Below are 19,735 nucleotides of genomic sequence, written 5' to 3'. Positions count from 1 at the left end.
AGAAAAGTTGATCTATTCTATTGGTCAGCTTGTTCGAGACTCTGGGGCAGTTGTGGGACGATAGATCCCTGGGGTATTTCATAAAAAAAGTTAAAAAGCAATGAGTCTGATGCAACAGATGAGAACGTTTACCTTAAAATGTTGATCAACTATTATTTTTTTAAGCATACGAGGCAGTAGACTACGCGTGCATGTTCGTTCCATTATGGAATTAGTGGGAAAACAATTGTCAAAAGCGCACCGCACATGCAAGCAGTTTCATGTGACAGAGATGAAAATATCACTTTGGGATTTTGAAAGTTGGGAGATCTAATATGCAACAACTAGCGTGGGTTGCTAATATGACTAGGGTTGTGCCTTTGGCTACTGGACAATGAAAGAAAGTTCATATAAAAATAATTTCCTCCACGAATATGGTCTGATTTTGGCTACACTACTTTGAAGCAAGGTAAGACATGCCTCATATGTAATAAAACGGTCAAGTTTCAAACAATTAAGTATGTGTTTATTCTTACTGCCTCCAGCTCATTACAAAGTGGTGTGTGACGTGCTGATGTAGCTTGCCTTCCGTTGCCTATGCATTTGCTGTTTGAGATGCTGCAATAGCAGCAGCTCTTGCACTGTCTGACAGATTTGTCGCTCAAAGGCTCTGTACGCTGTACATGCATGATAAATAAGAGGAATCCCAGAACTATACAGGAGGATCTTGTCAATGATCTCAAGGCAGCTGGGACCATAGTCACCAAGAAAACAATTGGTAACACACTATGCCGTGAAGGACTGAAATCCTGCAGCGCCCGCAAGGTCCCCCTGCTCAAGAAAGCACATATACATGCCCGTCTGAAGTTTGCCAATGAACACCTGAATGATTCAGAGGACAACTGGGTGAAAGTGTTGTGGTCAGATGAGACCAAAATGGAGCTCTTTGGCATCAACTCAACTCGCCGTGTTTGGAGGAGGAGGAATGCTGCCTATGACCCCAAGAACACCATCCCCACCGTCAAACATGGAGGTGGAAACATTATGCTTTGGGGGTGTTTTTCTGCTAAGGGGACAGGACAACTTCACCGCATCAAAGGGATGATGGACGGGGCCATGTACCGTCAAATCTTGGGTGAGAACCTCCTTCCCTCAGCCAGGGCATTGAAAATGGGTCGTGGATGGGTATTCCAGCATGACAATGACCCAAAACACACGGCCAGGGCAACAAAGGAGTGGCTCAAGAAGAAGCACATTAACCTCTCTGGGCAAGGTGGGACGCTCGCTTCGTGTGGAGCGAAATACAAATACCTCATAAATGCTATAACTTCAATTTCTCAAACATATGACTATTTTACACCATTTTATAGATACACTTCTCCTGAATCGAACCACATTGTCCGATTTCAAAAAGGCTTTACAGCAAAAGCAAAACATTAGATTATGTTAGGAGAGTACATCGACAAAAACAACCACAGCCATTTTCCCAGCAACTAGCATGCATCACAAATACCCAAAACACAGCTAAATGCAGCACTAACCTTTGACGATCTTCATCAGATGACACTCCTAGGACATCATGTTACACAATACATGCATTTTTTGTTCGATAAAGTTCATATTTATATATAAAAACAGCATTTTACATCGGCATGTGACGTTCAGAAAATATTTTCCCTCAAATACTGCCGGTGAATCAGCGCCACAATTTACAAAAATACTTGTCATAAACATTGATACAAAATTAAACTGTCATTCAAAGAATTATAGATGAACATCTCCTTTATGCAAACGCTATGAAAGATTTCAAAAAAGCTTCACGAGGAAAGCACTCTTTGCAATAATCTGAGTACTGAGCTCAGAAAAATACACTAGGCTATACAGGTAGCCGCCATCTTGGGGACATCTAAAATCACACATTGCATTAGAAATATTCCCTTACCTTTGATCATCTTCATCAGAAGGCACTTCCAGAAATGTTGTTTTGTTCGATAAAGTCCATAATTTATGTCCAAATAACTCCTTGTTGTTCGTGCGTCCAGTAAGCTACTCCAAGTGTAGAAAGCGCGTGGACGATGTCGCGACGAAAAGTAAAAAAAAGTTGTATTTACATTCGTTCAAACATGTCAAACGTTGTAAAACATCAATCTTTAGGGCCTTCAGAATGTGAAGATTCAATAATATTTCAACCGGACGGTTCCTGTGTCTTGAAAAAGGTTTTGGAACGGGAGGGATCCATCCTCATGAACGCGCTCCAAGAAGTGATGTCACCCCCTGCCTCAACAATTTCCCCTCCTTGTCATTCGGGCTCTGTTTATCGTAGAAGCTTCAAACAACTTTGTAAAGACTGTCAACATCTAGTGGAAGCCGTAGGAAGTGCACAATTATTACTACGTCACCGTGTATTCAATAGGAAACGACTTGAAGAGAGCCCATGCATCCAGATTTCCACTTCCTGGTAGGATTTCTCTCAGGTTTTTGCTTGCCATATGAGTTCTGTTATACTCACAGACACCATTCAAACGGTTTTAGAAACTTCAGAGTGTTTTCTATCCAAATCTACTAATAATATGCATATCCTAGCTTCTGAGTTTGAGTAGGAGGCACTTTAATGTGGGCACATTTTTTCCGAAATTGTCAATACTGCCCCCTAGCCCCAACAGGTTAAGGTCCTGGAGTGGCCTAGCCAGTCTCCAGACCTTAATCCCATAGAAAATCTGTGGAGGAAGCTGAAGGTTCGAGTTGCCAAACGTCAGCCTCGAAACCTTAATGACTTGGAGAAGATCTGCAAAGAGGAGTGGGACAAAATCCCTCGTGAGATGTGTGCAAACCTGGTGGCCAACTACAAGAAACGTCTGACCTCTGTGATTGCCAACAAGGGTGTTGCCACCAAGTACTAAGTCATGTTTTGCAGAGGGGTCAAATACTTATTTCCCTCATTAAAATGCAAATCAATTTCTAACATTTTTGACATGCGTTTTTTCAGGATTTTTTGGTTGTTATTCTGTCTCTCATTGTTCAAATAAACCTACCATGAAAATTATAGACTGAACATTTCTTTGTCAGTGGGCAAACGTACAAAATCAGCAGGGGATCAAATACTTTCCCTCACTGTACTGTATACACGCGCCAATTCAATTCCACTAAATTATGCAAATGAACCTATAGACTGATAAGCATGATCAGTCAAATGTATTTCCATCGATTGTTATTTCCATGAGTAGTCTAAAAAACATTTCGATTTTCTCTTCTCTGACAATTGGCCAGCACAGATTTTTATCATCTTTTTAAAAAATATATATAATAATAATAATAATAATAACAACAACAACCGGCTTACGGAAACCCTGGTCCACACTAAGGGAGGAAGAGCATCACACCACCATGCAACATTGTCGAGCTACATTGCGGCTTTTCCGTTTGATTTATTTTATTTGGTTATACCAGAGGACACATTCATTTAGGTGAAGTTATCAGGTAGGAAGGTAAGACCCAGATGCAGACGTCAAATTATCAATGGTTTAATAATCCAACAGGGGCAGGCAATAGACAGGTCAAGGCAGGCAGGGGTCAGTAAACCAGAGGTCGGGCAAAGGTACAGGATGGCAGGCAGGGGCAGGCAGAGTGGTCAGGCAGGCGGGCTCAGAGTCAGGACAGGCAAGGGTCAAAACCAAGAGGGTGAGAAAAAGAGAGATTGGGAAAAGCAGGCGCTGAGACACAAAAACGCTGGTTGACTTGACAAACAAGCCGAACTGGCAACAGACAAACAAAGAACACAGGTATAAATATAAAGGGGATAATGGGAAAGATGGGGGACACCTGGAGGGGGGTGGAGACAATCACAAAGACAGGTGAAACAGATGTTGCCGGACCAGCAGGCTTGATCGAATGCATAGGCTGGGTAGAACGTCTATTCGTTAGAATTTTATAATGCAATATTTGGTGAATAGTCAACCGCTGGGATTATGTAGCGTCAAACTTAGTCGGATGTCCTTGCAATGATTGAAATTAAAATATGTATCACAGTGATGGATAAACATTAGGTTACCACTAATAATTATAACAAAAACTATCTGTAAAATAAATGGATAGAATGAGAGAATGGCGACACTGCTTCCTTTCCCTCTGGTGGATTTATTTTCTATTCATTAGAGGCTTCATGCATGTCGGTCAGAGGGTAACCATGTAATCAATGGAATAAAAATTATGCACTTGCTGTGAAGGTTAAGAAAGGCACTGGAGTGTGGTTCTCCTCCCGATCGTGCACCACAGAGACTCAAAGCTCATGGGCCTATCTACATGCGTTCTTTTCTTCTGTCTCTCTCCTCCTTCTCTCTTCCACTCCTTCTCTCACTCTCTTCCCGCTCTCCCTCTTGCTCCCTCCCCTTCACCTCGCTTTTCCCTCTCCCTCTCTGCTCCCTCTCTCCTCTGTCTACCACCGCTCTAACCTCTCTTATCCTCCTGCTTTCTTCCTGCATCTCCCCCCTCTATGTCCTCTGCCTTTCTGTATCCTACCTCATTCACTCTCCCTCCTTTTGCATTCACTCACTCTCCCCCACCCCCTCTCACTTTTCCCCAGCGTCACTGGTAAAGAAATAGACTAATCAGCATAGACTTCCTGCTGCCGACTTCTCTCTCTCCTCTCCCCCCCTCCTTTGTCAGCCCACTTCCTGTATACCGAGTGTGATGCATTGTGGGAGACAGACGTCTGTCTTAACTGGGTTAGTCGTGCAGCCTGGCTTACTGTCAGAGACGCTGCTAATCCTGCTATATATGTGTGTGTGTGTGTGTGTGTGTGTGTGTGTGTGTGTGTGTGTGTGTGTCTGTGTCTGTGTCTGTGCCGGTCCTACACACACTACTCTGAGAGAGGAGGAAGCAGACGATGCTAAATGCAATATCGATTTTTCATATTGTGCCAACAGTGTCTTATTTGCATAATATAAGCTTAAGAGTACCCTGGTTGTATATGTATATTTAACATAAAGCTTCTCCTTCATGTCGGTGTGGGTGTCTGTCTTTGGGTTTAAACAATAGCAATAAGGTTAGATGTGTTTATATATGGAGGTTTCCTACACCTGTTTGTCTCTTCCCCTAACAGCCACATTAACATATTATTGGCCGTCCCTCAAATCATCTCACCTGTTGTCTAAGTGTTTGTGTTTCCTGTCCCTGTCAGGTGCTGATATGTGTACACGATGAGCGGACTGGGGGACAACTCCATGGAGCCTCTGAGCTCGGAAAACCGAAAACGCAAGCTCTCCACCTGCGACACGCCCAGTCTGGGGTGAGTAGGGGGCTGGTGACAAAACATACAAATATATTTTGCCAAGTCCGATAATACACATTTTTATTCATACATTTGGAATTACAACAGGGCTTTTTACTGTATTCTACTGTAGGTCAACCCTGGCTACTGACTCTGGAGATCACTAGTAGCTGTAGTCATTCACCTTAAGAGTATCTAGTCTACACAGGCAGCCCAATTCTGATTTTCTTCACCCCTAATTGGTCTTTTGACCAATCACATCAGATCTTTTTCAGAGCTGATCTGATTGGTCAAAATGCCAATTGGTAAAAAAAGATCAGAATTGGGCTGCCTGTGTAAGCATAGCCAATTTGAACCAGTTTGAAACCGGTTACACAATATTTGACCATTAGATTATTTGGGTGGGATATTGGGTTAAGCTCAACATTGACCTGTTGGAAACCGGTTTCTGTTTGAATAGTCTGAAAATCCATTCTCAAAGTCATGGAAGGTTGAATGTGTATGTCCAAGCATGGATGAGTCAATGCTCAGAGTACCTGAACTAGACAATGAAAGATTGTTATTATAGTGATCGAGCCACATTCCCAGAATGCTATACTGTAATTGACATTCGGCACATTAAAGACTCTGGGCAGATTCGGTAACCTTAAACATGGAAATAGGCCGTTTTCGTAGTCAAACTACCAGGGTCATATTCAGTCGGGCGTGGAATTATATATTTTTTTAAGAGTTTTGAAATGGACAACGAATACAAGCATTTCTTATTGTACAATTTCAGGTAGTCCCTCCCTGTTTCAGTCCATTTTCTTCCATTTGGTGCCTAATGAATAGAACCCTGGTAAAACAACTGTAAATAATAATTGTGAATACCGGTAATAACACATAGTGGTACACCCTGTAGGTGTGAGCGGAGACGGCGGGAGCAGGAGACTAAATACATCGAGGAGCTGGCCGAATTGATCTCTGCCAACCTCGGTGACATCGACAGCTTCAACGTCAAGCCAGACAAGTGTGCCATCCTCAAGGAGACAGTGCGCCAGATCAGACAGATAAAAGAGCAGGGTGAGTAGAGACAGACACCCACTGTAGCCGTGGCTAACCCATTAGTAATATCTGTCACTTTATCACTGACTACACAGTACCACTCTTAGACATGGCTGTCTCAGAACCAGTACTGTGGCAATGTCAGAAATGGCACCCTATTCCCTATTTGGGGCACTACTTTTTGTCAGCCTGTGGACAAGACTATTAGTAAACCCATCACCAATACTTTCATCATATCACCCCTTAAATCTGTGGCTCCCAATGTTATTAGTGCACCTAAAAGATTTTGAGTGTTATTGGCCTTGATCATAGCCTAGCAGATGTGAACGTAGCACTGGAGTAGCACTGGAGTAGCACTGGAGTAGCACTGGAGTAGCACTGGAGTAGCACTGGAGTGGCACTGAAGTAGCACTGAAGTGGCACTGAAGTAGCACTGAAGTAGCACTGGAGTAGCACTGGAGTGGCACTGGATTAGCACTGGAGTGGCACTGGAGTGGCACTGGAGTAGCACTGGTTTTGCACTGGAGTGGCACTGGATTAGCACTGGAGTGGCACTGGAGTGGCACTGGAGTAGCACTGGTTTTGCACTGGAGTGGCACTGGATTAGCACTGGAGTGGCACTGGAAAGCCAGATGGGCTAAGAGGGAGGCAATTAGAGCTGATAGTATGGAGCAGGTCTGTGAGAGGGCTGGAGCCCTGGCTGTGTGTCTTTCCCCCAGAGCAGCTGGGCCAGGGAGAGGAGGGGAGGGACGGAGGAGAGGGAGAACTGTGGGCCCAGGTGCACAGAGCCACATACTCATCCATCACTCAGTCATCTCCACACCATTTCACAGCCTGGGCTGTTGGTGATTGTTTGGGGGGAACTTTGGCAGGGCTTTGTGTGTATGTCACTACTTTTGTGTGCCTGTCTGTGTGTGTGTGCGTGCGTGTGTGTGTATGTGTGTGTACGTGCGAGAGCAACTATGGTTGTGTAACTGCCGTTACAGGTAATCAAAGCGAACGGCTTAGCCTCCGTTATTGTCTGGTACAATCTTGTTGAAGTTGGTGTAGATAGTGAATCATTTGCAGACTTTTACAGTAATTTTACAGTACTTTTGAGCATGTTTCATTCCCCCTTTGGATAGGCACCACAGGTGTTCACAATGGCTTGGAGGCACAGGAGGTTGGTGGTACCTTAATTAGGGAGGACAGGCTCATAGTAGCGGCTGGGACGGAGTAAATGAAATGGAATCGAACTCATCAAACTCATGGTTTCCATGTGTTTAATACCATTCCATTCACTCCATTCCAGTCATTATTATGAGCAGTCCTCCCCTCAGCAGCCTCCTGTGATGGGTATTGGTAGGGGGACCGGCAGGGAGTAGTAGGCTCAAGTTGGCCCTAGACACTGATCTAAGATCAGTTTAGTGTCCTAGATCTAGCTGAGCCTAATTGAGTGGGAGGATTATAGTCTGAACAGAGACTGAGGCAGGGGGAAGTGACAGTCAGTCTGAACAGAGACCGAGACTGAGGCAGGGGGAGGTGACAGTCAGTCTGAACAGAGACCAAAACTGAGGCAGGGGGAGGTGACAGTCAGTCTGAACAGAGACCAAAACTGAGGCAGGGGGAGGTGACAGTCAGTCTGAACAGAGACCAAAACTGAGGCAAGGGGAGGTGACAGTCAGTCTGAACAGAGACCGAGACTGAGGCAGGGGGAGGTGACAGTCAGTCTGAACAGAGACCAAAACTGAGGCAAGGGGAGGTGACAGTCAGTCTGAACAGAGACCAAAACTGAGGCAAGGGGAGGTGACAGTCAGTCTGAACAGAGACCGAGACTGAGGCAGGGGGAGGGGACAGTTAGTCTCTGCCACCTCGACAGGAAGGGGAAGTACAGCTGGCACTGACTCTCCGGAGACAGGTTGCCATAGTTACCGGAAGTGAATAATAAAGTGCCATTGGATTTCACTCTTTACAACTCTGTCTGGTTCTCTCTTTCTTTCTACAAATTTGTTCTCACCCTTTCTCTTTCTTTATTTCTCTCTCTTTCTCTCTCCCTCTGTCTACCCCTTCTCTCTCCCTCTGTCTCTCTACCTTTCCTTCTACCTCTCCACCACCTCCCTCTCCTTCTGCACCCCTCTTCCCATTTTCTCTATCCCCTCTCTCTCTCAATTAAATGTCAATTTAAGGGGCTTTATTGGCATGGGAAACATATGTTAACATTAACAAAGCAAGTGAAGTAGATAATAAACAAAAGTGAAATTAACAATACAAATTAACAGTAAACATTAAGAATAAATGTGCAAATAGTTAAAGTACAAAAGGAAAAATAAATTAACATAAATATGGGTTGTATTTACAATGGTGTTTGTTCTTCACTGGCTGCCCTTTTCTTGTGGCAACAGGTCACAAATCTTGCTGTTGTGATGGCACACTGTGGTATTTCACACAATAAATATGGGAGTTTATCAAAATTGGATTTGTTTTCGAATTCTTTGTGGTCTGTGTAATCTGAGGGAAATTAGTGTCTCTAATATGGTCATACATTTGGCATGAGGTTAGGAAGTGCAGCTCAGTTTCCACTTCATTTTGTGGCAGTGTGCACATAGCCTGTCTTCTCTTGAGAGCCAGGTCTGCCTACGGCGGCCTTTCTCAATAGCAAGGCTATGCTCACTGAGCCTGTAGATAGTCATAGCTTTCCTTAAGTTTGGGTCAGTCCCAGTGGTCAGGTATCCTAAGATTTGTATTTGATCATGTATATGTTTACCCATACATCTTCGTTTTGGATAGATAACTGTTCGTGTTGTTTGTTTAGTGTTTTCCAATTTTCCCAGAAGTGGTTCGAGTCTATGGATTCTTCAATTACATTGAGCTGATTTCTGACGTGCTGTTCCTTCTTTTTCCGTAGTGTATTTCTGTATTGTTTTAGTGATTCACCATAGTAAAGGTGTAGGCTCAGGTTTTCTGGGTCTCTATGTTTTTGTTTGGATAGGTTTCTATATTTCTTTCTTTGGTTTTTGCATTCTTCGTCAAACCATTTGTCATTGTTGTTCATTTTCTTCGGTTTTCTGTTTGACATTTTTAGATTTGATTGGGAAGCTAAGAGGTCAAATATACTGTTTAGGTTTTCTATTGCCAAGTTTACACCTTCACTATTACAGTGAAATGTTTTGTCCAGGAAGTTGTCGAGAAGGGATTGAATTTGTTGTTGCTTAATTGTTTTTTGGTAGGTTTCTACACTACTTTCCTTTCATCTATAGTATTTCTTAATATTATTCAGTTCCTTTGGCTTTGATGCCTCATGATTGAGTATTACTCTGTTCAAGTAGAGTGTGATTTTGCTGTAATCTGATAAGGGTGTCAGTGGGCTGACTGAATGCTCTGAGAGACTCTGGGTTGAAGTCAGTGATAAAGTAGTCTACAGTACTACTGCCAAGAGATGAGTCCCCTCGAAGCCTACCATTGACTTTGTACATACCAGCGTACGACAGAGCTGCAGGAGTTGTGACCCGTTTTTGTTGGTTATGTTGTCATAGTTGTGTCTAGGGGGGCATATGGGGCAGGGATTGCTGTCACCTCCAGGTAGGTGTTTGTCCCCCTGTGTGCTGAGGGTGTCAGGTTCTTGTCCAGTTCTGACATTTAGGTCGCCACAGACTAGTACATGTCCCTGGGCCTGGAAATTATTGATTTCCCCCTCTAGGATCTCTACCTTCAGAGCAGGGCTGGCTGTTTTTCTTTCTGTTTGCTGTATCTGTCCCCCCGGGACCTAATCAGATGGAAGGATTCCTGTAGCCCAGCTCCAGATAGCTTCTGCATTAATACTGCTGTTGCCTAGTGCCTGCCTGGATCTCTGCCAGCCAGCCAGTCCCTCTTAAATCTCACACTAAATATAAAGTATGAAGGCAGCAAGGCAAGCTGATACCTAGTCCACACCATACACTACACTGCTCTGGTCTACGTCCAGCCCTGGTCTGGTCTCAGCCCCTTCGCTCCTCAGACAGAGAAGGCTGCATATGGATGTTGCTCCCCTTACGTGGTGCTTTGTGTGGAGGGAAGGTTGGAAAACGCTGACCCCTGGTGGTTGTTGGAGCTCTAATAAGTGGATTGTGATGTAGTTACACAGATCTGTGTCTAAAGAGTTTACTTTACGCCTATCACAGCTCATCTCTTCATACTTTAAATGTTTTCTTATTTGCACACACACTTGCACAGGAGATTATACAGGAGATGTGTGTTAGGAATTCAAGGTGTGTTTGGAATTCAAGATGGCGCCGAAGGGGAGGGCTGCCGTCTTATTGGCTCTTAACCAACCATGCTATTTTGTTTGTTTTTGCACGTTGTTCGTAATTTGTTTTGTACATAATGTTGCTGCTACCATCTCTTATGACCCGAAAAGAGCTTCTGAACATCAGAACTGAGATTACTCACCTCAAATTGGATGAGGAGTTCTTCATCAATAAGTCGGATGCGAGGGATATGCTACAGACACCCGATCAGGCCCAGATCCCTGTGATTCGCTGGAAAGGGAAACGTAAGTTCCGCGGAAAGAGATCAGGATGCCTTGTGAGGATCAGGCGACGAGTGGCTAATCTACCCTTGCCTTCCGTTCTGCTAGCTAACGTTCCATCGCTGGAAAATAAATGGGACGTACTGAAAGCACATATATCCTACCAACGGGACATTAAAAACTGTAATATATTATGTTTCACGAGTCGTGGCTGAACGACGACATTAAGAACATACAGCTGGCGGGTAACACACTCTATCGGCAGGACAGAACAGCAGCCTCTGGTAAGACACGGTGCGGAGGCCTATGCATATTTGTAAACAATAGCTGGTGCATGATATCTAAGGAAGTCTCAAGGTTTTGCTCACCTGAGGTAGAGTATCTCGTGATAAGCTGTAGACCACACTATCTACCTAGAGAGTTCATCTGTATTTTTCGTAGCTGTCTACATACCACCACAGACCGATGCTGGCACTAAAACCGCACTCAATGAGCTGTGTTCCGCCATAAGCAAACAGGAAAACGCTCATCCAGAGGCGGCACTCCTAGTGGCCAGGGACTTTAATGCAGGAAAACTTCAATCAGTTGTTAAATGTGCAACCAGAGGGAAAATAATTGTAGACCACCTTTACTCCACACACAGAGACGTGTTCAAATCTCTCCCTCGCCCTCCATTTGGCAAATCTGACCATAACTCTATCCTCCTGATTCCTTCTTACAAGTAAAAATTTAAGCAGGAAGCACCAGTGACTCGGTCTATAAAAAAGTGGTCAGATGAAGCAGATTCTAAACTACAGGACTGTTTTGCTAGCACAGACTGGAATATGTTCCGGGATTCTTCCGATGGCATAGAGGAGTACAACACATCAGTCACTGGCTTTATCAATAAGTGCATCGAGGACGTCATCCCCACAGTGACTGTATGTACATACCCCAACCAGAAGCCAAGGATTACAGGCAACATTCGCACTGAGCTAAAAGGTAGAGCTGCCGCTTTCAAGGAGCTGGACTCTAACCCGGAAGCTTATAAGAAATCCCGCTATGCCCTACAACAAACCATCAAACAGGCAAAGCGTCAATACTGGACTAAGATCGAATCGTACTACACCGGCTCCGACGCTCGTCAGATGTGGCAGGGCTTGCAAACTATTACAGACTACAAAGGGAAGCACAGCCGAGAGCTGCCCAGTGACACGAGCCTACCAGACGAGCTAAATAACTTCTAATCTCGCTTCGAGGCAAGTAACACTGAAACATGCATGAGAGCATCAGCTGTTCTGGACGACTATGTGATCACGCTCTCCGCAGCCGATGTGAGTAAGACCTTTATACAAGTCAACATTCACAAGGCCGCAGGGCCAGATGGATTACCAGGACGTGTACTCCGAGCATGCACTGACCAACTGGCAAGTGTCTTCACTGACATTTTCAACCGCTCCCTGTCTGTCTGTGATACCAACATGTTTCAAGCAGACCACCATAGTCCCTGTGCCCAATAACACTAAGGTAACCTGCCTAAATGACTACCCACGTCTGTAGCCATGAAATGCTTTGAAAGGCTGGTCATGGCTCACATCAACACCATTTTCCCAGAAACCCTAGGCCCACTTCAATTTGCATACCGCCCCAACAGATCCACAGATGATGCAGTCTCTTGCGCACTCCACACTGCCCTTTCCCACCTGGACAAAAGGAACACGTGAGAATGCTATTCATTGTCTACAGCTCAGCGTTCAACACCATAGTGCTCTCAAACCTCATCACTAAGCTAAGGATCCTGCGACTAAACACCTCCCTCTGCAACTGGATCCTGGACTTCCTGACGGCCGCCCCCAGGTGGTAAGGGTAGGTAACAACACATCCGCCTCGCTGATCCTCAACACGGGGGCCCCTCAGGGGTGCGTGCTCAATACCCTCCTGTACTCTCTGTTTACTCATGACAGGCACGACTCCAACACCATCATTGAGTTTGCTGATGACACAACAGTGGTAGGCCTGATCACTGACAACGATGAGACAGCCTATAGGGAGGAGGTCAGAGACCTGACTGTGTGGTGCCAGGACAACAACCTCTCCCTCAATGTGATCAAGACAAAGGAGATGATTGTGGACTACAGGAAAAGGAGGACGGAGCACGGCCCCATTCTCATCGACGGGGCTGTAGTGGAGCAGGTTGAGAGCTTCAAATTCCTTGGTGTCCACATCACCAACAAACTAACATGGTCCAAGCACACCAAGACAGTCGTGAAGAGGGCACGACAAAACTATTCCCCCTCAGGAGACTGAAAAGATTTCGCATGGGTCCTCAGATCCTCAAAATGTTTTACAGTTGCACCATCGAGAGCATCCTAACCGGTTGCATCACTACCTGATATGGCAACTGCTCGGCCTCCGACCGCAAGGCACTACAGAGGTTAGTGTGTACGGCCCAGTACATCACCGGAGCCCAGCTTCCTGCCATCCAGGACTTCTATACCAGGCGGTGTCAGAGGAAGGCCCTAAAAATTGTCAACGACTCCAGCCACCCTAGTCATAGAATGTTCTTTCAGCTTCCGCACGTCAAGCGGTATTAGAACTCTACCTACATGTACGTAATTACCTCAATTACCTCGACACCGGTGCCCCCGCACATTGACACATTGACTCTGTACCGGTACCCCCTGTATATAGCCCCGCTATTATTATTATTCACTGTAAGGTCTACCTGTTATATTCGGCCCATGTGACAAATTTGAATAATAATAATTTGATTTGATTTGTTACTGTGTACTTGATTGTAGAGTCAGGCATATCTGACTGTACTGTCTCCTCCGTTCAGGCAAAGCATCCTCCAATGATGACGATGTACAGAAGTCGGACGTGTCCTCCACGGGACAGGGGGTCATAGACAAAGACCACCTCGGGCCGCTCCTGCTTCAGGTAAGATCAAAGGTCACTACTCTCCTCTTTGATTGGCTGGCTGTGCTGACTCTGGCCTCTTATTGGCCTTTGTACTGACTGTTCATGTGTTTTCCCTCTTTCCTCAGGCCCTGGATGGCTTCCTGTTTGTGGTGAACCGGGAGGGCAGCATCGTGTTTGTGTCTGACAACGTGACACAGTACCTGCAGTACAAACAGGAGGAGCTCATCAACACTTCCGTCTACAACATCCTCCATGAGGACGACAGGGAGGAGTTCCACAAGAACCTGCCCAAGACCAATGGTACCACACACACATAAACACACACACACACACACACACACTGTGACCCACCTGCTCACACACAGAGAGCTAGTGCTAAGCAGACAGAGCGTGGCAGAGCTGTCAGTCACACTCAGTGGTCCAGACAGTGTAAAACAGGCCTGTGCTCTATTCAGATCTCATGGCAGCCATCTGGAAACTACTCACTACTGAATAATGCACCGCTGCACTTCCCCAGCTTTCATTCTCTGTGTGTGTGTGTCTATTTATAAACCTGATTAATTATGGATACGGGTGCTCAGCTGAACCTGCTCCCCGATTTTACTCCCCAGCAGTGTCAGTGGCACCAAAGTGTCATCTCTCTCTCTGTGTTTTGTACTTTGTCTTTTTCACCTATTCTCTTGCCTATTTTTATACTTAACTTAGTGTTGAATAATGTGGTTGGTAGGACTAGTTTCTTTCTTTTGCTTTCCCTTTCTCTATATTTCTTTTGTATTCTCTCTCCTCCCCCATCATTATCTCTGACCCCATGAATGAAATACGCTCTCTCTGCACATTGCTGTGAGATGACCACTGACCACGCCAACTGGGGCTACACACACACACACACACACACACACACACACACATATGCACGACACACACACAACACACATTTTCTCTCACTTACACAATCCCCTGTGTGTGTGTATAGGGGGTGGAATGTTTTTGTTTCTTGTGTGTGTTTTCTCCCTGAATTGACCCCTCTGTCCAGCCTAAGTGCTGGTTAATTGTGTCTGAGGGGAAATGCCGGGCCTCACGGCCAGGCGGTGTTGTTGTCTCTATCAGGCTGGAGAAAAGATCCTAACGGTCTAAGACCTTGTTAAATCATCTCTCAGTATCAGTTAGAAACCCCCATGCCCTAGGGCCCCTTCTCTGTACAGACACATGTTCCCTCCCTTCACCTGCCCTGTCAGAAACAGACAGACTGGAGGCCTTGGTCCCTGATAAGGCATCAGACAGACTGGAGGCCTTGGTCCCTGATAAGGCATCAGACAGACTGGAGGCCTTGGTCCCTAATAACAGTTCAGACAGACTGGAGGCCTTGGTCCCTGATAAGGCATCAGACAGACTGGAGGCCTTGGTCCCTGATAAGGCATCAGACAGACTGGAGGCCTTGGTCCCTGATAAGACATCAGACAGACTGGAGGCCTTGGTCCCTGATAAGGCTTCAGACAGACTGGAGGCCTTGGTCCCTGATAAGGCTTCAGACAGACTGGAGGCCTTGGTCCCTGATAAGGCATCAGACAGACTGGAGGCCTTGGTCCCTGATAAGGCAGACTGAAGGCCTTGGTCCCTGATAAGGCTTCAGACAGACTGGAGGCCTTGGTCCCTGATAAGGCAGACTGGAGGCATTGGTCCCTGATAAGGCTTCAAACAGACTGGAGGCCTTGGTCCCTGATAAGGCTTCAGACAGACTGGAGGCCTTGGTCCCTGATAAGGCAGACTGAAGGCCTTGGTCCCTGATAAGGCTTCAGACAGACTGGAGGCCTTGGTCCCTGATAAGGCATCAGACAGACTGGAGGCCTTGGTCCCTGATAAGGCATCAGACAGACTGGAGGCCTTAGTCCCTGATAAGGCTTCAGACAGACTGGAGGCCTTGGTCCCTGATAAGGCTTCAGACAGACTGGAGGCCTTGGTCCCTGATAAGGCTTCAGACAGACTGGAGGCCTTGGTCCCTGATAAGGCATCAGACAGACTGGAGGCCTTGGTCCCTGATAAGGCATCAGACAGACTGGAGGCCTTGGTCCCTGATAAGGCTTCAGACAGACTGGAGGCCTTGGTCCCTGATAAGACAGACTGAAGGCCTTGGTCCCTGATAAGGCATCAGACAGACTGGGGACCTTGGTCCCTGATAAGGCATCAGACAATCCTTGGGGGAGACTGGGGCCCTGTTCCAAACCTTCCTCCCTCATGTCTTAATCATTGATCTCACATGACTGAATAGGAGAGAGGCCATGTCAAATCAAATCAAATCAAATCAAATCAAATCATGTAATGGAACCTGTGCTATTTGAACACATTTTTAATTGTGTTTGTGTCAGACAAGAGAGCATGCACCCCTCCCCCACCCCATCCCCTTTCTTGTGAAGGTGACCCTCTGGGTGGCTGTGCTCTGATGAGGAGTCAGGGCCCAAATCAGGATAGATGGCTGGGTGTACCTGCCTACCTGCTCTGCCCCCCCCCCCCCCCTGCCCTCGGCAGCTGCACAGGGCTGGAGGGATATTGGAAATCGACACTTCAGCTACATTAATCCCATGGTCCATTTAGCCAGGAATCAGAACGAGAGGGGATACTTCTGCTTTTAGATTTAAGGAGGAAAGTAGTAATACTCTAGCAAGCAGGGCTGATTCAACTGTCACGTGTGTTGTGTGTCCCGATATTTGAACGATTTAGAAGATTTCACATTCTTTCTTGAATTCATCTCATATCATGTTTGTCTCTGGTTGTGCCGTGTGTCCTTGTTGTATTCTCCGACTGCACGTCGCTCCGGATAAGCGTGTTAGCTCAATTATATAATGTTATGTGTGACACACTAAATATGTTTGTGAGTATAGTGAGACACAGAGTTTGTCAGTATACTGTAAGTACTGTAGGTCTGGGCTCTCTATCAGTGTCCCATCCCTATAACCTTATGTACTGATGCCTCTCTTTAATGAGGAATCAGATTGTTTTTCTTGAGTGTTTTGGTAATTTTGTATATTTTGTATACAGTGCCTTCAGAAAATATTCATCTTATATTTGCCTTATTAATATGAAATTGATTATATTGCAAAATCATTTTTGGTCACTGCCCTACACACAATACCCCATAATGTCAAAGTTTGAATTATGTTTTTCAACATTTTTATAAATTAGTAAAAGATTTTAAGGTGAAATGTGTTAAGTCAATAAGTATTCAACCCGTTTTGGAAAGGCTAAATAAGTTCAGGGGTAAAACTTTGCATAACAAGTCACATAATAAGTTGCATGGACTCATTCTGTGTGCAATAATAGTGTTTAACATCTCTGTACCCCACACATACAATTATCTGTAAGGTCCCTCAGTCGAGCAGTGAATTTCAAACACAGATTCAACGACAAAGACCATAGAGGTTTTCAAATGCCTCGCAGAGGGCACCTATTGGTAGATTGGATTTTATTTTATTTTAAATTAACATTGAATATCCCTTTGAGCATGGTGAATTTATTAATGACACCTTGGATGGTGTATCAACACACCCAGTCACTACAAAGATACAGGCGTCCTTCCTAACTCAGTTGCCAGAGAGGAAGGAAACCGCTCAGGGATTTCACCATAAGGCCAATCAATCAATCAATCAAATATATTTATAAAGCCCTTTTTACATCAGCCAATGACACAAAGTGCTATACAGAAACCCAGCCTAAAACCCCAAACAGCAAGCAATGCAGATGTAGAAGCACCATGGCTAGGAAAAACTCCCTAGAAAGGCAGGAACCTAGGAAGAAACCTAGAGAGGAACCAGGCTCTGAGGGGTGGCCAGTCCTCTTCTGACTGTGCCGGGTTGAGATTATAACAGTACATGGCTAAGATGTTCAAATGTTCATAGATGACCATCGGGGTCAAATAATAATAATAATAATCACAGTGTTTGCAGAGGGTGCAACAGGTCAGCACTGGTGACTTTGGTGACTAATGGTGACTTTAAAACAGTTAGAGTTTAATGGCTGTGATAGGAGAAAACGGAGGATGGATCAACATTGTAGTACTAACCTAATTGACAGAGTGAAAAGAAGGAAGCCTGTACAGAATACAAATATTCCAAAACATGCATCCTGTTTGCAACAAGGCACTAAAAGTAATACTGAAAAAAATGTGGCAAAGCAATTAACGTTTTGTCCTGAATATAAGGTATTATGTTTGGGGCAAATCCAATGCAACACATTACTGAGTAACACTCTCCATATTTTCAAGCATAGTGGTGGCTGCATCATGTTATGGTTATGCTTGTAATCGTTAAGGACTGGGGAGTTCTTCAGGATAAAAAAGAAATGGAATGGCGTTAAGCACAGGCAAAATCCTAGACGAAAACCTTGTTGTCTGTTTTCCACCATACACTGGGAGATTAATTTACCTTTCAGCAGGACAATAACCTAAAACACAAGGCCAAATCGACACTGGACTTACCCAGAAAGACTCACAACTGTAATCGCTGCCAAAGGTGCTTCTACAAAGTATTGACTCAGGGGTATGAATCCTTATGTAAATTAAACATTTGCAAACATTTCTAAAAACACATACCTAGTCAGTTGTATGGGGTATTGTGTGTAGATGGGTGAGAAAAAAATCTATTTAATCCATTTAGAATTCTGGCTGTAACACAGCAAAATGTGGAATAAGCCAAGAGGTGTGAATACTTTCTGAAGACACTGTGTTTGTATTCTATTGTATTTTGTAAATTGTGTGCCTGCAGGGCTCCCTTGTAAAAGAGACATTGGTCTCAATGAGACTCCTTGTTAAAATATTTGTATGTACTACATGTATATTGATGTGTGTGTCTCATCCTCCACAGTTAATGGGGTGTCCTGGGGTGGAGAGGCACCACGTCAGAAGAGCCACACCTTCACCTGTCGCATGCTGGTCAAGTTTGGCCACACCCACGGACCTGTGGAGGAGGGACCAGGAGGACCGCGCTACGAGACCATGCAATGCTTCGCCTTGACCCAGCCCAAGGCCATGATCGAAGAGGGGGAAGGTACGGACACACACACACAAACACACGACACACACAATCTCATACACACACCTGACACACACACACAAACCCAAACTTAATGTATGTGCATGTGAAGCTAAACTATTTCCCTTCTTCCTTAGACCTGCAGTCGTGTATGATCTGTGTGGCCCGTCGTGTGACTGCTGTAGAGAGAACAGAGAGCTTCAACACCCGGCACGAGCTCTCAGGTGAGACTGACCGGAACACAATTGATGTTTTTAACTTGTGTTGCAAACCTGGGTGCAGAGTTTGATTTAATGAGGCCTTGTGTGTACAAAAATGTTACAATATCCTTAAATAGGTATATACATTTACAAAAAAAACGTTTACAATATCTTTCAATAGGTATATACTATCTATGCTCCACAATCTCCAGCTCCTCTTCTTCCCTCCAGGTAAGCTGATCCAGATAGACCAGAACTCGCTGCGTGCGTCAATGCGTCCTGGCTGGGAGGACCTGCTGAGGCGCTGTATCCAGATGTTCCTACAGCACAGTGACGGACAGCCCTGGTCCCACAAACGCCACTATCACGAGGGTACGCCCACACACACACCTGTACCAATACACACACCTATTACCCGCAGTCGCACATGCATATGGTACCTGTCCCAAAACATGCAAACCTGTCCCAAAACACACATACCTGTCGAAAAACACTCATGAATGGCATCACTAAGAGACATTTCTGTCATGATACCACCAACCCTATACCTCATCTTCCATATCGTGATATGAACCCATTGTATTTGCCCCCTTGTTCTTGGCCCAACAGCCTTCCTACAGGGTCACGCTGAGACCCCCCTGTACCGTTTTTCTCTCTCGGACGGCACCCCTGTCACGGCCCAGACCAAGAGCAAGCTGTACCGCCACCCCATGAGCAACGAGGCCCAGGGCTTCATATCCACCCACCTGCTACAGAGGTACACACACACACACACCTTCTGAGTTAGAAAACAAGTTATACACATTCTTGCTACCTTTGCAAGACACAGAGTACACACAAA

The 19,735-nt window shown here is 45.2% G+C and overlaps 1 protein-coding gene across 6 annotated transcripts in view; it reads left to right on the top strand.

Moving 5' to 3' along the window:
* The window catches only part of LOC115168368 (nuclear receptor coactivator 3), a 109,694-nt gene that overhangs the window by 82,941 nt on the left and 7,018 nt on the right, over positions 1 to 19,735 (top strand). For all 6 annotated transcript variants that reach the window (XM_029723558.1, XM_029723557.1, XM_029723553.1 and 3 more), the window contains 8 exons: positions 5,156 to 5,263; positions 6,147 to 6,307; positions 13,591 to 13,691; positions 13,799 to 13,973; positions 18,527 to 18,709; positions 18,832 to 18,918; positions 19,126 to 19,266; positions 19,504 to 19,651. In XM_029723558.1, coding sequence (XP_029579418.1) covers positions 5,175 to 5,263; positions 6,147 to 6,307; positions 13,591 to 13,691; positions 13,799 to 13,973; positions 18,527 to 18,709; positions 18,832 to 18,918; positions 19,126 to 19,266; positions 19,504 to 19,651 — 1,085 coding nt within the window. In that variant the 5' untranslated portion in view covers positions 5,156 to 5,174. The remainder of the gene's footprint in view (positions 1 to 5,155; positions 5,264 to 6,146; positions 6,308 to 13,590; positions 13,692 to 13,798; positions 13,974 to 18,526; positions 18,710 to 18,831; positions 18,919 to 19,125; positions 19,267 to 19,503; positions 19,652 to 19,735) is intronic.

The sequence above is a fragment of the Salmo trutta genome, chromosome 30 (genome assembly GCF_901001165.1).
Source record: "Salmo trutta chromosome 30, fSalTru1.1, whole genome shotgun sequence".
Taxonomy (NCBI): domain Eukaryota; kingdom Metazoa; phylum Chordata; class Actinopteri; order Salmoniformes; family Salmonidae; genus Salmo; species Salmo trutta.
This window is presented reverse-complemented; position numbering and strand designations above follow the sequence as displayed.